The 16,218-nt window shown below is 44.8% G+C and overlaps 1 protein-coding gene across 8 annotated transcripts in view; it reads right to left on the reverse strand.

Annotated features, from left to right (window-relative positions):
* Nucleotides 1-15,909, reverse strand: part of myo1b (myosin IB) — a 55,484-nt gene extending 39,575 nt beyond the window's left edge. For all 8 annotated transcript variants that reach the window (XM_026145214.2, XM_026145211.2, XM_080290998.1 and 5 more), the window contains exons 1-3: nucleotides 15,621-15,909; nucleotides 8,379-8,525; nucleotides 3,456-3,571 (exon numbers count right to left, since the gene is read on the reverse strand). In XM_026145214.2, the coding sequence (XP_026000999.1) occupies nucleotides 3,456-3,571; nucleotides 8,379-8,504 (242 nt within the window). In that variant the 5' untranslated portion in view covers nucleotides 8,505-8,525; nucleotides 15,621-15,909. The remainder of the gene's footprint in view (nucleotides 1-3,455; nucleotides 3,572-8,378; nucleotides 8,526-15,620) is intronic.
* Between the last annotated feature and the right edge of the window lie 309 nt (nucleotides 15,910-16,218).

The raw sequence follows: 16,218 nt of genomic DNA on the forward strand, positions 1-16,218 counted from the left end.
TGTTAACTCCAAGCTTAAACACAACTGTAACCCGACTACGCTGATCCACGAGGTTTCACCTCATTACGCCCGACCTCGGCGCCCACATGTGGACTTCCGGACACGACAAGGACAGAGTTTGTTCAGAGTTTCCAAAGAGGTGTGTGCATATACACAGAAACGTATGCACACATGCAAACGCCTCAATCTGTGACTGGCTAAGTGGCAAGGGGCAGACAATACAGGACTGCAGGCCATCTGCATGCTGCTGCGCGTGAAGAAAGCCCACTGATTAGTTCATCTCTAATGGGCTGCCTGTGTTTTGAAAGGAGGAAAACACCTGCCAGTTAATCATTAGGTGCCTCATCTGGGCAGGGAGCATTTTACTTAATTGGACAGCAGACAGAAGAGCGGACAGATTCATGCAGACGGGTGTGGCCGTGCAGCTCCGCAGAACTACGAACGAAATCTCCATCCGGGCTTGCGTTCAGCCATTTTTATGAACAGAGAGAGGAAAAATGGAAAAAGCAAAAAAGACTTACAGTCCCCTAAACTTCAGTATTAAAAGGTGTTACGAGCCATCATGGGCAGAATTTACAGGCATACATATTCAAAAGCATCTCTGGATATTGTAAAATCTTCCAGAGCAATGTGCAGGTCGTGAATCAGACTGCAGGCTGCTCGATAACTGCTACGCGGGTTCTCCTAAACTGATCAATATGTACTGCACGGCTCTCTGGCCTGGCATCAGCCACTGTTTATTCGTAATAATTATAATTAAGATGGGAGCTCAACAGTCAATTAGCCTACTTACAACATTACAGATAGGGGACCAGCTGCAGGTCTGCCTCCAGCTGATGTACACACATCACAATTTGTCTGGGGACCAAAGGAGCAGGTGCGAAATACGTTTCCACCTGCACGCCATCGATGTAACTTACTCTTACAGCAAACACACACCCGGTATACACACAGTGAGGCAACAACAACACAACAGCACTAACCAATAGTAACGAGTTTTACAAAATCCGTAATTGTCCTGAATCACCTGAAGTCGCACATCTTCCACCATCGCCCAAACGCACCAGCATCGAGGGAACTGCCATTTATACGCATCATTGTGTAACTGCAACAACTACTTCAGCATCAGCCATCGAGGAGCCAGAAGTGACCACGGCATGATGCCATCCATTTGTGTTTAATGCAGCTTCGTGCTTCTGGATCTTTGGGGCCTCCAAAGAACTGCGACCTTGTCTGTTCTGAGCTTCTGACTTTATACCGTATCAAGTGTCTAATGAGGATCAGAGATGAGAAGAGGACGATTATACAGCCCCCTGTAGTTAGCTTAATTAAAGCTCAACACTGAAGGACGTCAGACCCGCCCAGTCAGTGTGCTAATATTCCTGCAGAGGCTAAATGAGTTACCAAAAACAGGAACTTGTGTTTTAAAATTGGAAACGCTGCAGAGAACCGAGAGTCATCTTTAATCTAAAAATATTAGCCGGACACTCGGTTCTCTAGAGTCCATAAATATTGTGCATTCGAGAAGGAAAAACGAAACAAAGCAAATTATGATGCACGCTCATACTGGCTGATTTCTCCTGCTCCGCTCTGGCCTCGCCTGCACGGCTACATCACAGCAGAGTCCCGATCGACGCTTAAAAACAATAAATACAAAAACAACCCAGGAGCAGACTGAGTGGACGCGGCGTGCCGAGTGTGTCGTCAGCTCTTTAAAAACAAAAAGGCGACTCCTGTGACTGAGGATGATTTCCTTTGTGTTTGTGAAACACTGCTCTGCTTTGAATACCAGTCAAGTCAAATCTATTCAAATAACAACATTCAAATGAATTTGTAAACCACAGCTATCCAGCTGCAGCGAGCACGTTTTTCATCTTTTCTGTGTGTAAAAGGGGAAAAAACTAATGTCAGTATGGGAAACATTCAGCTGCAAGATGGAAAGAAGTGAACGAAGCCACACGCATCGCATGACTCAAACTGACCTCCTGAGGTTTTAGTACATTTACATACATTTTGTAAAATTTCTGTCAAGTGCTGGTCGCCCGGGCGGACGCATGTGACCACACTGAGGGTTTAATATTACAGGAGATCGATGCTGTGCTGCAAAGCCGAGTCCAGATGGTCCGACTCGAGGATTAACATCAATTTATGAAGCATGTTGACATAACCTGCCTTTGAGCTCTTCTTAAAGAGTCTGTCCCATTAAAGAGGCCATGATCTTTAGTGAGCAATTATCCATACGTTGTATTATTCTTGCTCCCTCTGCAGGGATGCACGCTTTGATGCTTTTTGCAGAGCATGAAAAGAAAAGCTTGTAGCAGAGCCTGTTTCTGGGGCTTCTGCCTGCTGCATATCGCACATTTTTTAATTTACCATGAACCTTTTGACCTGTACAGAGTCGCAGGCTTCTATTCATTGTTCCAGTTTTCAAAGTTTCAGGAAGATGAGTTGAAACCATGCATTTTTCTCAAACATGCACGGCTGTCTTTTTACAGCAATAAACCCTTTCAGTTCATATTAGCAGTGCAAACGGTCTGCTGTTCAGCCCTGTGCGACGACCTAAATGATCCAGTGGAAATGCAGTTAAGAGATTATTTTGAAAATCTTGCACGCTGCCAAAAATCAGTGTTGTTGTTTGTAATGCTCTGATAATCATGCTGGCCATTTACATTTCTGGCTACTTTCACAGTTTGACCGTGAGACTCGCGGCTCTGATGATTTCCATCTTTAACATCCTTCAAAATAATGACAGAAGGATACAGGGGAACGTTTATCATAAAGGGGTTGAACGGCAGTCAAAGTGGAATTCAATGATGAAAATGTTAAAGACAAAAATCGACAGCAGGATTTCTTGAGCCTCTTTGTGTGCGGTGAGAGGAGAGAGACGTGACAGGCACTGACCAGCGAACAGGAGGGGGGAAAGCAGCTTGAAACTGTGTCGTGTCGGCTCCGGCTGTAAAGTAAAGCCAAAGAGTTTGCTTTTGTCTGCAGGGAGTATGTCTGCTCTGGGACGAGAGCACTCTCGCTCCTCCAGTCGGAGTCTCTGAGGGCTTCTGCCGCAGCCCAGAGACACAGCGGGCTAATTGACGAGTGCCGAGCTTTGTTTTGTCTTGGCACAGTCGCAGCAGTGCTGACTTAATGTTGCCAGCGGACAGATGGCATGCCACGGCACTGAATGGCCAACACTCCCCATACACTAGTTAGGGTCCCTCTGATCTCAGCACCCCCACCTCCTCCATCCATCCCAATGCATTAGTCACTGGGTCCAAACCGATAATCTGCAAAGAGCTTCTCAATACCCCATCTTCAAGAGACAGATGACAGTTTCTTCTCACCACATCAAGGCTAACAAAGCCTCAAAAAAGTCCTTTTTCCAAACCAAATCTAACCTCACTCTCTTTAATTTACATTTATACGCTCGCCGGGTGTGAAGAGGACCTTAGAGCTGGACTCACATGTGTGGGCTTAATTCGTAGAAGTTCCTGTTGCGATACTCTTCTACTTTCTCTGGTGTGTAGATGGGCAGGGACCTGTAAGGGTTCATGGAGATCACCACGCTGCCAATGTATGTCTGAAGGGAGAAGGAGAGACAGAAAGCATTAGCACCAATCCACAGGTTACTTTCTCAGTCTGCACAGCTTAACGCCGCCGTGCAGACGGGCAGTCTCTGAATCAAAGGGACGGGAATTCTGCTAATGTCAGCGTTTCTCAGACAGGTATTCTTAATGAAAGCTCGTGATGTGTGAAAACAAGGAGAAAAACACGTTTGTGGGCTGAGCAGAGTCATTTAGCTTTAGTGCCCAACGCTGCCATACAAAACAAGCCTGGAACAGCTGCCGGGACAAAGTCCAGATGAGACAAACTTCCTGCTCTGATATTACAAAAACATCAGTCAGCTGATATCAAAGGAAAATGCAAGAACATCCAACCTCAGTCATTTTTATTAAATCAAAGAAAATCAGTGTTTTATATCAAATGGAACAAATTCATGTAACATCCAAACAAGTCCAACAAATCACACTCATCAGAAATGTCTCAAAGCGAACGCAACCAGCTATCATCTCCATCATCATCCTCCTACACGGCAAACAGAACCTTTCAAGCATCAACCTGAAACATTTTCTCTGCTCTCTATGGTAATGGCTGTTGCATAAGCCACTCTGACGAGAGCGGAGCACGGCCTTCCCTGTGGCAGCACCGCAGCCTCCCACTGCCTCTCGTTCAATAACACACCAGAGGCGGCACGAGTGCAGAGGATGTGCACAGAGGCAACGAGAGCTGCAAATGTAAACAAAAAGTCACGTGTTCTGAGCAAAAGCAGAACACGCGCGCACACAAAAAAGAGAAGCATTAAAAACCTGAAACTTTTTCCCCCACTCGGCCTTTTCAAGTCATTAAATAAATCACAACTTGAGAGGAGCTTCATGCTTCCTCGTGGTTCAGCTCACACATCAGAAGATGTACGAAGAGCTTTGAACTGATGGGACTAAAAGTTCCCATCACCCCACAGTGTCTGCTGTGTTTGTCCCGGGATGAACAGCAGGGCATCTGCTCCTACGTAGTTTCCTTTTTATAAATACTAAGACCTCGATGAAGCCAAAGACATTCACGCTCCTCAACATGAAGCTTTGTTTCATTATTTTGGAAAACCTGAAAACCTTTTTTTTGCAGCTGCACTTTGCTGGAGATGCTTTTTTACTTTCAGGCAACAGTTTGTTTCTTTAACGTCGTCACGCTGAAATCCTCAGTCAGCCTTCTGGAGACTGGGAGTCGTCATGTCCCCAACTATATCCCCTTAGCATAACACTCCCTCCTCCATTTCTACAAGTGGGAGTACTGGCCAACATACTGGACCTCCATCTCTTTCACATCTGACTGAACACGGCATGCTGCACATCCGGTTTCTTTTTGTGGGCTTTTGGAAAAGTTTTATCTTGTATGTTTGTGCCAAAGATCAAGCAAGATGTGATTCTTTTATGTTATGCAATGTCCTTCACACTGCATGAGCTGTCACAGAAACCGTGATTTCCTCTAACGACGCCTGTGCCGAGGCTGATTTTCAGAGCTCGATTGTGTGGGTAGCTCACCATCTGTAGCGTCTTTTCAGAAGGATGAAAAATGCAGCTCTGATTAGTGGGACAGCAGTTTGCTCTGTACCTCCTGATTACCGTCGTACCTGAGCCCGTGGTGATTTTCAGTTGGTAGCACATCTTCCTGCATCTTTTGATGTCTCTGACGATCCTTTTCAAAGCCGAGCTGCGATGCAGAAATGCAGAACGACGCAGGCCCGGCGTTCGCAGGTCAGGTTTATAACCACATCGATCCATTACGTAAACTGGAACTCGCAGGCTTTTTCAGATTCGTCTTAACGATCACGGGGTTTCTACTTTCTAGGCGTGGCTGTAGCTCAGGAGGCGATCGGAGGGTTGGTGGTTCGATCCCTGCTCCAATCTGCATGCCTGCATATTTTTTACATTTATATACTTTGGTGTTGTTCATGAGATGAAGAAAGTAGGATGTGTGCACAGTCAAGACACTGTATGAATTTCTTTATCAATAAATCCACACGCAAGGAAAAGACGCCATCACATCTAATCAAGTTATTGTGTATGAAAGTCTTCATGGTTCCTCTGAGCCACACAATAACAGGGACATTTTTCCAGTTACAGACGCATGATGTGCTGTCCCTCTGAAAGACAAAGCCATGTTTCTTCTGCTATGAGCTGTCATATGATAGTTTGGTGTGGGGGATGGGCCCGTTTGTAAGGAATGATGCCACATGAGGGAAAATACATTTGCAAGCAAGGACTGCACACCGCAGATTTATTGGGTAAGTACAGGTTTTAGTGCTTCTCCTGGTCATCGCTCTTGAGGTGCAGCTTTAGCAGATTTAGGGCTATGTGATTTACCTTTCCATAAACAGTCTATTTTTATTTGCATCTAATATTGCATATATGAAGTGGGTTTAACTACTGTAGCCACATCATTTAGGTAAGCACCACCAGTGTTGGTCAAGTTACTTGAAAAAAGTAATCAGTAACTAATTACTGATTACTTTCCCAAAAAAGTAATCCCGTTACTTTACTGATTACTTATTTTCAAAAGTAATTAATTACTTAGTTACTTTTTAAAAACACGATTTACACCCTGAGTAGGTGATAAAGTGATAGATCTTTCAGCCCAATTCTACTTTTTCTGCATCATCATCATACAAAATGTAATCAAATGGAAAAGTCTCTTTTTAAAACTTGTTTTATTAGTTTTAATCTTTTAACTTTATGCATCAAGCAAACATTTAATTATATGCAACATTCTCTGACTGGAAGAAGTTAGTTTAACATGTAAACCTATTTTCTACACATTCCAGCACATAAAATAAAATATTTTGTGTGTTTACACTCAGTCTTTCAAATAGATGCAAGTAAAACACAGCAGAAAATAAATAAAGTCAAAGACTCAGCGGTCCTGTTGCTCTATTTTCACCTGTAAAGCAGGAGTGGGGCAGGCGGAGGTTTACCCTGGTGCAGGTGTGCTGCGGTCAGTGGAAGAATCCGCGAGTTTCTCTGTGAGTTTCCCATTACGTCGTAGCTACTCGGTGCTTGTTGGAAGTTTAGGGGTTTTTTCGCTGTAAAAAGAAGTTTTCTTCCCACGCACAGCGGACACTAATGTTTTTGTCACTTTTTATGGAATCAAACTCAAAGTAAGGTCAGTACTTCCACGCTTTAAACGCTGCACGCTCATACTCTCTCTGCACTCGATATATGATTCACTGTTGATCTGCACACAGCTGTTGTCACGAACGTCGCACTCGCTTACGTCACTGTCATGAGACATTCTCGCAAAAAATCACGGTTTTAGTAACGCAGTAATGCAGCGTTCCTACGGGAAAGTAACGGTAATCTAATTACCGTTTTTGCAATAGTAATCCCTTACTTTACTCGTTACTTTAAAAAGTAATCAGATTACAGTAACGCGTTACTGCCCATCTCTGAGCACCACACAGGGAAAACCTGAGTTTATGGTTTCAAAATGTCACCACAAAGGCTTCATCTTCAGATCACAAAAATCACAGTAACTTTTTGAATCTAATTATTTTGCAGAAGAAGGACGATTAGTGGACAAAGCATTTAAAGGTTAGGGTGGCAGCGATATCTACTGAACTTTAACGGTTTCCAATCTTCACTTTTAGCTGAATTCTATTTTTTCTTCCTTGGAGTGTGAGAGGAATACATAACTCGAGATGTAACTCACTACTTTTCACATTAAGTAACTTAATGACAGCCGGTCATTCCTTTCTTCATTCATCTCAGGTTTGAGTTTCTCTTCATGGCTCTTTAGTTTTACAGCCAGCCAACTCAGGGATGTCCAACTCCAGGCCTCGAGGGCCGGTGTCCTGCAGGTTTTAGATGTGTCCTTGATCCAACACAGCTGATTTAAATGGCTAAATGACCTCCTCAACATGTCCTGAAGTTCTCCAGAGGCTGGTAATGAACTAATCGTGTGATTCAGGTGTGCTGACCCAGGGTGAGATCTAAAAGTTGCAGCACACCGGCCCTCGAGGCCTTGTTGCCCAGCCCTGAGCTAACTGCACTCATGGTGTCACAGCTCAGTGTTACACACAGGTAGTAAAATCCCATTTACTTTCAATAAGTGCACAACATCTAATCAAAGTCGAACTAAGCGACGTCTCCTGGAAATACAATGTTAATGATGAATAGCAGAGGGAAGAAAACAAAGAAACAGCAACAGATCCTCAGCTTATCAGCGTGAGGCAGTACCGTGCATTTACCCAGGACGTCCTCACAGCTCCGTGTTCACAGTAACACTTTGGTGTTTGTATGCAGGGGAACGAATATGAAGAAAACAAACAAACAAACAAACAAAACAGGGAACTTCCAACTTCTTCACCACTGACAGAGCTGAAGAAGAGCATTGAGAATAACCAGACATATTCTTCACACTGAACATGGCCGCCATCCTACAAAGCAGAAGAATCGCTGCCACAACATAAAGCCCAATTGTCTGATACGGTGGATACACTTCAACAATCCCCTTCTTCTACAGATAAGTCGTCAGCTAGACTGCCGGGCCTTCCTTCCTCCTAAGCTCTGGATTTCATGCCTCATTTGAGGGCACCGACTACATTCCTCCGTGATTTGATTTATTGATTGTATAGCCAACACTGAAATAAGTGAAGCATGGGAGGAACAATAGAGTTATGAAAAGTATCTGTGCATTTCCTAGGAGAAGCCTTCTGTAGCGTTCAGAGCGAGAGAGTGAAGCAGTGTTGTTGCTCTGCTACCGAGCCCGTCTTTTTCTCCACGTTATCTGAAGTCAGTGTTATTAAGCCTTGTTAATGTAGGAAGCAGCAGACTTACATAGATCTCACTGTGGTCAAAGCGCTTCTTCAGGTTGCCAAGGAAGGAGTCCTCAGAGAGGGGCTCCAGGAGGACCATGTCGCCGACCCCAATCATATTGTCTAGAAGTGACGTCTTCACCTCCATCTTGGCTGTAGTCGTCCCCCCCTGCAAGGATATAAGAAGGAAACATACATTAGAGACTCATTTAGAAAAAGGGGAAGGCTCTGGAGGAATCCTGGTGGGCCAAAGTGTGCATGAAGCACAGAACTGCATGTTTTATATGGAAGAAAAAGCACAGAATGCATCAGCCTTGTGTCTCCTATCAGATCCTTTTTTTTGTCTTTGTGTGCATCACGTTCCAGCAAACTCGTCAGAGGCGTCCTCTCGTTAGAAAACAAACAGTCCTAAACTTAGCCAATGTAAATAAACTCAGTGCAGGGGTACACATGTGTGGAAGGCAAGAGTTTGCCTCCAGAGGCGGAGCGGGGCCTTTTGATTGGCTAATAGGTCTCCTTCTCCCCTGTGGCATGCGAGAATGTCCCATAGAAACTTACATAACTAAGCAACTTTGCCCCTGACTTGTGGGTGTCTGCTCAGCTGGAGTCTCCTCCTGTTTCGGGGTTTCGTACGAGTCCCATGAACTCCACTGGAGAATTGTACTTTTCTCCTGTGCTGCTTTGCTTGCTGTGATATAATATTCGGCTGGAAAAGAGTCCCGGCTGTGACAAAGACTGTGCTGCGGCTGGCAGTTTTCAGTCCAGTCTCCTTTGGGAGAGTAATCCCAACGCCATAGGGCTGGAGATAAAAGAGGGGCCTGGGATGCATTCAGGGCTTTGCTGCACCAAAAACCTAATGTCTGCTGTTGTGACAGACTGCCCACACAAGACCAATAGATGAGGCCATGCAGTCGTCTATTGTTCGCCGGTAGGACAGACGTCTCTTTCTGAATAGTCAGAACGGATCGTGCTCTGAAGCAAATGAAAATATGACAGGGGCATAATGCACTGTGATGTTTTAGACAGCATTGGGAATGAATGAACCGTCGTGGGTGGCAATCAGAAGCAGCCCGAAAACGAGGCGACGTCTGACACTCAAAACACAGAAACAATATCGTCGTGCCTCACGGACACAGACGCATCTTCAACCGTGGATCCGATACGTGACTGGAAACTGTTGGAGGTGCGGAAAAGGAAGGGGCGGATATTTCACCAAAAAAGGAAAAAAAGATTTTTCAGCTGTCAAACCGACTTTTAGCTGCAGCGTAAGAACAGCACGACTTTCTGGAAAAAACTGGAGACTTCTATTTCACTTTTTCCCTGGCTTGTGTTCCCCCGCAGGGCACACTATTATTGGCCCATAAAGAAGCTGCCCAGTTCTTAGCAGCAGGCAGGAGTCTGTTTCCAGCAGCACTCGCTCTCACACTCAGCACGGAGACAACTTTTAAAGACTGAAAAGAAAAAAAACGATGATGGATGAAAAATTATTTAGGAAACCAAGACATTTGAAATGCCTCTAATGATGTCATCAACCCCATCTCGGTTTAGCAGGCTCCAGTAAGGGGAGAAATATGTGATTACTTAAGTATATATATTTCATAAGTAGGTTACTTCCTCTTGGCCTGATGGCCTCGTGCCAAAGCAGCCCCAGTGATGGCTCGAGTCGACCAGCTGCTCGAGTGGTTTGCAGCGCACTTTAAAAATATAATTACTTACATTTGAAACAGTTGCAAAATTCTTTGGAGGCATGAAAAACAGCAGTCAGTTGTTCTGTGATCTCAGCCCATATGCTGCTTATGTGTAGGACTTTATAATGCAGCTGCTCTGCTGCAAATCAATAAATATCATTTTGGATCATTTCCACATTTCAGAGAGGAGCAGACTTCCTAAAGCCTGCACGTGTAAATAAACCAAAGTTTACAAAACACCTAATAGCTCCTCTGTAATTACTGAGCATCCAGAGCATCGGGGATTTTGTACTAGCCTGCAACAATCAATATTAGTCAAACCAATTACACCAAACCAGTTAAATACTCATCTACTGCAAACTGATTGCCCGGTCGGTCATGGCAGCGAGTGCAAAGCCACGCCACACTGAAAGTCTGCTACTAAACACGAGTGTTTAAAGCAGGGAGCTTATTCGTTCTGAGCAAAAGCAGATTCTGACGCCTCGTGTTGACCTGGGAGATAAAGCTGCCCGAGTGCCAAAAATGTGGCATCTGTCTGCATCTTGGACATCCTCGGCTGATAACCCACTACCCCACATTTAGAAGTAGCTTCCAGGCAGCCTGTGACAAAAATCCCATTAATGGGAATTGCTGCCTGCTGCTAAATGTTGTACTACATCCAAGAGAGGGAGAATGAGAGAAAACCTGATGGCTTTGATTAAACTCCTGGGATTATCCTTACTGCCGTGTGGGAGAGAAATGGGGGATAAAACTTATATCATCTATACTGATAAACACGAAAAACACTGACTTTTGTGGTTTGTCACAGATAAAGGGCAAAAAAGAAAAGAAGTTTTTTAAAATTGTGGTTGATATAAACACACTGATTTAATCAGCCTAAACCTGAATGACCTCGTATTAACCTCTGCCAATTTCCTCGGAGTAACCAGATTAGTAGTGCCCGGCTTTGTCACTCTCTCTCTCTCTCTGGTGCTTTTTGAATTTTGCATGTTTAAGCATCAAATGCATCAAATGGTATGGTTTAGCTGTCATTCATCTCAAATCTAGATCAGCGATGCAAGGCTGTATCTCACAGTCACCTTTACTGAGCGCGCTCACACTGGCACAGCGCCTGTGTGCAGCACGTGGCTGTGATTACACATTTCAATTTGGCATATTACACCAAAAACATCAAAACTTAAAGTCTCCCACGGTTGGAGCTCAGCGAGGACGTTACTGCAGATGTAACACGAGGACTTTGAGTGATTTGCTAATTGAAGCCTAATAACCACTTTTTACTAAAACTTCTCGGGGCGGCGATGTTTCATGACTCATCATCAGCTGTCGGTGACGTGCTGCAGACTCAAAGCCATCCAGCGGCACTGCCTTAACCCCTGCTTGTTAACGCAGCATGAAGCTTGATGTGCGGAGCAGATAGAGCACACCCACGACTCCGGGCCGCCTCTGACACAACTCTCAGAATTAATTTCTAAATCAGAATTTCATCTACGAGTCCATCAGATTAAAGTGCTGCATTAAGAAGGAGCAAAGTGTCTGTACAGAAAAATAAAACACGTGAGAGATTTTATCATCTGAGATCTGATAGTAATGGATGCATGTCGCAGCAATAATATGAGATGTGCTCTACTTTGTGCCTCTGACATTGACCTAGATTTCTCAGTCAGATCACGCTATGGGGGAAACACGAATACAAAAATCACCATTAGAAGTACATTTAATATTTACAGGTCCTGATGTTCTTTCTGCCCTTCAGAGAGAAAAACGAGTCCAAACAAAGGTCAACAGCCGTGCAGGCACTCACAGGCCTGCACAACACAAATAGTGACAACGCTGGAGACACAGCGGAGCCAGTGAACTCGCTGCTGAGAAACCTGTAACGGTTTTGAAAATGTCAGTATTTCCAGGACAGTCGACCAATTAGGCTCTGCATTGTGGCCTCTGATATAATCGCAGACACGGGTCTCGTGACGCTGCCTTTGGAGCAGTTGTTTGGGAATATAGTGGCATTGAACAGATGATAATAAACATCCATTATGCAGCATAATACTCTGTAAAATTTCCCGCAGATCAGTCCAGCTTTGTCACAGAAAAGTCACAACATGGCACGCTGCTGCCGCTGATGCAGATTAAAGCCCTCCCTAATGGAGCAGCAGCGTGGCATGGGGCCGTGCCAGAGAGCAGGGCAGGACAACGCAGCGAGGGTTACAGGAGCTCAACACAAGCAGCTGCCTGGAAACTGAACTGGAATTCCTGGGTCCCCAACACTCCAGGTGCAGATCTGTGTGAGGAAAGCTCGGCACGCCGACGGCCCAGAGCCGCTGTGACAGCACAGACGCTGAAACTGAACCTTACACTAGATGATAAACAGGAGATCTCACACAAATGTGACCCCATTAGCTCCGAACGCACAATCCAGGTCCAACATGAACCTGCAGCACACACACAAATGCTGTTCTTTATTTACAATACAGCCCAAAGTGCAGGCAGACATGAGGACGTTCAGTCAGGCAAGAAGCAGGCAGTATCTGGAAATCAAGATGACAAAGTATTACACAATGTTTACTCCACAAACCCTGAGAACTGGAGGAGTCAGCTTCTTCTTATGAGCAATGGGGCTTTACATGTTCATGACACAAGCAGCCAAAGTTCTGGTAATACCACGAGAGACTTCCTGAAATTGGGTTTTTGCGTTCATTTGCTGTGATCTCAGCCCCACTGAAATTTTCTTTCTGTTGTACTTAAAGTTATTTAAATAAGTCTGTGCAGCTTGCACAGCTTCCAAACTTCCCAACGAACCATCTGTAAGCTTGGAAGCTCAGCTCGTTTATTAATGAGACAATACGCTCACACAGCTTAAACAGAAGTATCTGCAACATTCTCCGAGAGGTCGGAGTGTCTGGAAATCATTATTCATTTTTATTCCAACAGAGAAGCTAAGATAAAAGTAAACGGTGCAGATAATAAGCTCCGATAGAGGACTTTATTCAGTAGTTTCTGCTCCTTCAAAAAGGTCAGCGCTGCAAGAGCTCGGTGTGACTCACACACAGTGCACTGACCAGGTGAAGCGGACCAGCCTTTACAGACCATTTCAAATTTCATCACAAGAAAAATGGCAGTTACAACCAAACTAAACAACACAGAGCACTGGCATCCTATTATCTTACTTTCTTTCATTGATTGTACTTATTGTATTTTTGTATTTCCTTCTGATATCTGTACCTGAGCTGAGGTGACGCAAAAATTTCCCCGTTGTGGGATCAATAAAGTCTTATCTTATCTCTTATCTAACTTTATCCACTCTAATGTTTACTGTGTTTAGTTGTGCTTAGTGCCAACGTGACTGTGCAAGGACAATAAAAAGTTATCTTATGATGGAGCAGATTTAAGATTTTCTACTTTTTGCATTTATTGTGATCAACTACTGTTACTTTGTCATCAGGGTTAAACCGCAGCGCGAGCACTCAATCAGTATTGAAATAAGCGCTTCTGGGCATTAAATAAAAGCGCACAGGAGAACGGCAGCACTTTCATATACCGTCCTGCAGGCTGCTCTGAGTTAGCTGCTTTAGTGTTGTCTGCCTCCCTTTATAATAAGAGAATGGGGAAAGCAGCTGCAGCGGACTTGATGAAGCGGTGAGAAATAAAAACGTATGGCATTATTACTCTGGCTCCTCTGGGAAACTGAGGAAGTGAAGTTTGAGCTGCGAAGTCAAATGGGTGGAAAGTTCTCAGAGTTGCACGGCACTGAGAATAGTTCTTTGTTAGGACAGTAAACTCAAGATGAAGTGTGAAAGAAAAAACCTCCCCACCTAAAGCAAAACTGGGAGAAAAATCACAATAATGGGCTTCCAATTTGTCACCATGCTGATGAGGCCGTGACGTGGATGTGGAACTTTTAATGCTTCAAGCGTTCAGATCCCCACCCTGCACGAGAGGCTGCTGAAGGCAGCGGAGCATGCAGGCCTCCCTCTATCACAGCTGATGCATGGTTAACACAAGCACACGCCACACTACACCGGGTTACACAGGCAGGGAAGTGTAAACACCATTCATTACCATGGCGCTGGCTGGGGGACTTTGAACTGCCATCCATTCTGCATTAGGCCACAGCATCCCGCCCCACAGTGTTCATGAAGAGGCTTTTGGCACATGTTACAAAACTGTGGCAACTTGATGCAAGCTGCCCAACAAGCTCACGCTGAGCAGAGCTACTCCAATGGCCGACACGCAGCCCTCTTCCAGCTGAGCTAAACGGTTGTTACTTTTCTTTCCAGGAGTCTTTCTTGCAGCTCTGAAGGCTTACCACACACTACCTCTCACACTCAGCTTACATCACTGTTTGTTTGATCAGTGCGGGTAATAAAGTTCCCATCTGGTTTCCCAACTGAGAATCTGGCCAAAAGAGGTGGGACATATTTGTGGCAACCCACAAAGGGAAAGATACCAACTTTTTTTTTCCTTCTTCTTCTTTTAAAAGGTCTTATCTGATCTTCTTGGGACACCAAGTTCACCAGTGGAATTAGGAGTTGGGAAAAAAAAGAAAAGACGGGAATTAAAAACAACTTTGCATCAAAGGCAGTGAAGCAACAGTTGCTCATTGTTTGGACTTGACTGTTCCATTAACACTCATTTCCAGCTTCTGCGGCACTGAACACTATATTTACAGATGTGCTAAGGGAAGCAGCACCCCAAGCAGCTTTCCCCCTAAAGCAACTGTTTTTTCCTTCCTATGAGGTATTTCGCTTCTTCTACGAGTTCCAGGCTGGTTCCCAACCCACAGCAGACTCCGGCACAAAACAAACACTTTGTCCAGGAGGAACTTTGGGATGTTCCTCAGAGACGACTTTTATCCATGCTGAGCAGAAATGTTTTCCAGTCAGCAACATTATGATCTCTTGAAACCGGGGGCGCACTGAGGGCTAAGCCCACCTTCACCCACTTTATCCAGGATTTAATCTCGCATTGATCCGTCTCTGTATACCTTTAATCCAGGTATTTCCACAGATCATAGAGTGGGGCAATGCAAGGATATTTTAATGGAAAAAAACTTTAAATGATTCCAGAGTTTCATCGTCCTCTGCATGGGCCATTAAATCTGCCATTTCACACACAGAGCTGAGCGTTTGGTGACAGCAGCACCTGAAAACGCTCGTTTGGCGCTTGCTGTCCTCTGGTTCAGGGTCTGCAGTGGGTTTCTGGCTCCGCTCAGCCACAAAGACGGTTCTTGCCCGCAGATGTAGGCAATTAGCGACAACGGTTTTCAGGAATACTGCTGAATGAGCCGCGGTTTGCAGCAAGAAAGAGACATTAAACGAAATCCCTCCTGCGCTTTCTCCCCAAGTCATAGAAAAGTAAGAAACACACAGAGAGAAAGAGAGAAACAGACACAAAAAATAAAAACGTATATATTTATCCCCCAACCCCCTCCTGTACGGAGAGGGGAGGAATGAATGAGTTGGGAAGCAGGCGATCTAAAGAAATGGAAAGTTAACTTTTGAAGAGTTTCCGAAAATGTAACAGCGATAAACCAGAGCCAACGGAGAAGAAAAAAGCTTTACACTTCCAGAACAACTTACCGCTTTAGCTCTGTGGAAGTTGCTCCCTCTTGTCCTAAATCCACTCCACGGACAAGAAAAAAAAAGATCCCGGGATGATTCTCCAAGTCAGGAGAGGCTCCTGAAGCCCTTCCTGCTGTCTTTGGGTTAACTAGTGTCTGCCTGTGTTGGATGAGGCTGGAAGAGGCTCTCATCCGAATCTCAGCACTTTGAATGGAGCTCTGATGGACTTGAGAGCGCAGAAACTGCCGGGCGTAGGGAGTGGCTGGAGAGGCGGCTCTGGGCTAGTCAGCTCGTCCAGTGAGTCCCCTAATCACCTCCAGCGCTGGGGAGGTGGTGCCTTCAGGTGTCGTCGGAAACAATGCCACTTCATCTTTTGTCCCCACACATAATAGTTTAACGAAACATCCAAGTCAGAAAGCAAACAGCGAGCTGCTTCCTCCTCATATTTACTAACTAAACATTCAGGCAACGTGAGCTGTTTTAACTGCTCCATGGCTCCTGTGCGGAGGAAAGAGGCGGTTTGCTGCAGAGACATTGAGCCTTGGAAGAATTTTAAAAAAGTAAACTGGACTTTGATTGTTTAAAAGTGAACTTTCATTATGCGGTATTATGATCT

The sequence above is a fragment of the Astatotilapia calliptera genome, chromosome 16 (genome assembly GCF_964374335.1).
Source record: "Astatotilapia calliptera chromosome 16, fAstCal68.1, whole genome shotgun sequence".
NCBI classification, from domain to species: Eukaryota; Metazoa; Chordata; class Actinopteri; order Cichliformes; family Cichlidae; genus Astatotilapia; species Astatotilapia calliptera.